The following is a 796-nucleotide window of genomic DNA, read 5'->3' as shown; positions in this document are numbered from 1 at the left end:
CTCACGGCCTGCGCCGTCCCGTCGCCGCGCCGCGTCCACATGGGGTCCTGCCGGCTCGGCGCGCGCCTCGACCCGCGTATCTCCCTCTCTGTCCGTAAAGCAGTTACGGCTACGGCCGTCCAGTTGACGACGGCGTCCTCCCGGCAGCCTCCCCGGACGGTATGGTAGCGGCACCGCGACCGCCACGTCGAGGGCCTCCAGTCCGGGGAGGAGGTTGGTAGCGGCGATCAGGAGAAAAACGCCGACAACGTGTGTCCTGCATGCCGGAGCCATGCCGTGACGGGCCAGGATATTGGCAGGTGGAACACCAGATAGTGGTGGAACACGAGGTGTCCGTCGCGTGCCGACACCGCGGGATGTGGCGCTCGTGGCGCTGCGCTGGCTCTGCTGCGCGCGGTGCCGCTCCCGGGCACTTGGGCACGTACTCTACGGGGCACGTATGGCTCTGTGATGGGGGCGCGTCGCCGTGCCGCGCCAGTCGCATCCAGCCTCGGGACCTTTGTGGACCGCTGCGGCTCCAGGCGAACTCCTGTAGCTCGTTGTCATCACGCCGCTCTGCTCGCACTCACCTCACGTCACAGACACATAATTCCCGAGTGGCCCGCCCCGACGATACTAGTCGTGAGGGGTGTCAGTCGTAAAATAACAAGACATAGTCGTCGTCTACATCATGGTGAAAGTTATGGTGAGTTGTTGCTTCGTGCAAGAAAGCGTTTTTGAGTGAGTCTAGGGACCCCTGAAAATGCCGGCAGGAGTTTGTTGACGTACCAGCTGGTGAACCCAGGAGAGGGAGGGC

The 796-nt window shown here is 63.8% G+C and overlaps 2 protein-coding genes across 2 annotated transcripts in view; one reads left to right on the top strand and one right to left on the bottom strand.

Moving 5' to 3' along the window:
• The window catches only part of LOC113214340 (trimeric intracellular cation channel type 1B.1), a 26500-nt gene that overhangs the window by 6588 nt on the left and 19116 nt on the right, over positions 1-796 (bottom strand). The gene's annotated exons all lie outside the window — the stretch shown is intronic.
• LOC113214476 (endoplasmic reticulum metallopeptidase 1) overlaps positions 511-796 on the top strand; it is a 16213-nt gene continuing 15927 nt past the window's right edge. The window contains exon 1 of the mRNA XM_052274354.1: positions 511-685. Coding sequence (XP_052130314.1) covers positions 671-685 — 15 coding nt within the window. The 5' untranslated portion in view covers positions 511-670. The remainder of the gene's footprint in view (positions 686-796) is intronic.

This window comes from Frankliniella occidentalis, unplaced genomic scaffold (assembly GCF_000697945.3).
Source record: "Frankliniella occidentalis isolate FOCC.00 unplaced genomic scaffold, Focc_3.1 Scaffold381, whole genome shotgun sequence".
In the NCBI taxonomy this organism is placed as follows: Eukaryota; Metazoa; Arthropoda; class Insecta; order Thysanoptera; family Thripidae; genus Frankliniella; species Frankliniella occidentalis.
The sequence above is the reverse complement of the archived record's forward strand: the minus strand, read 5'-3'. Positions and strand labels throughout refer to the sequence as shown.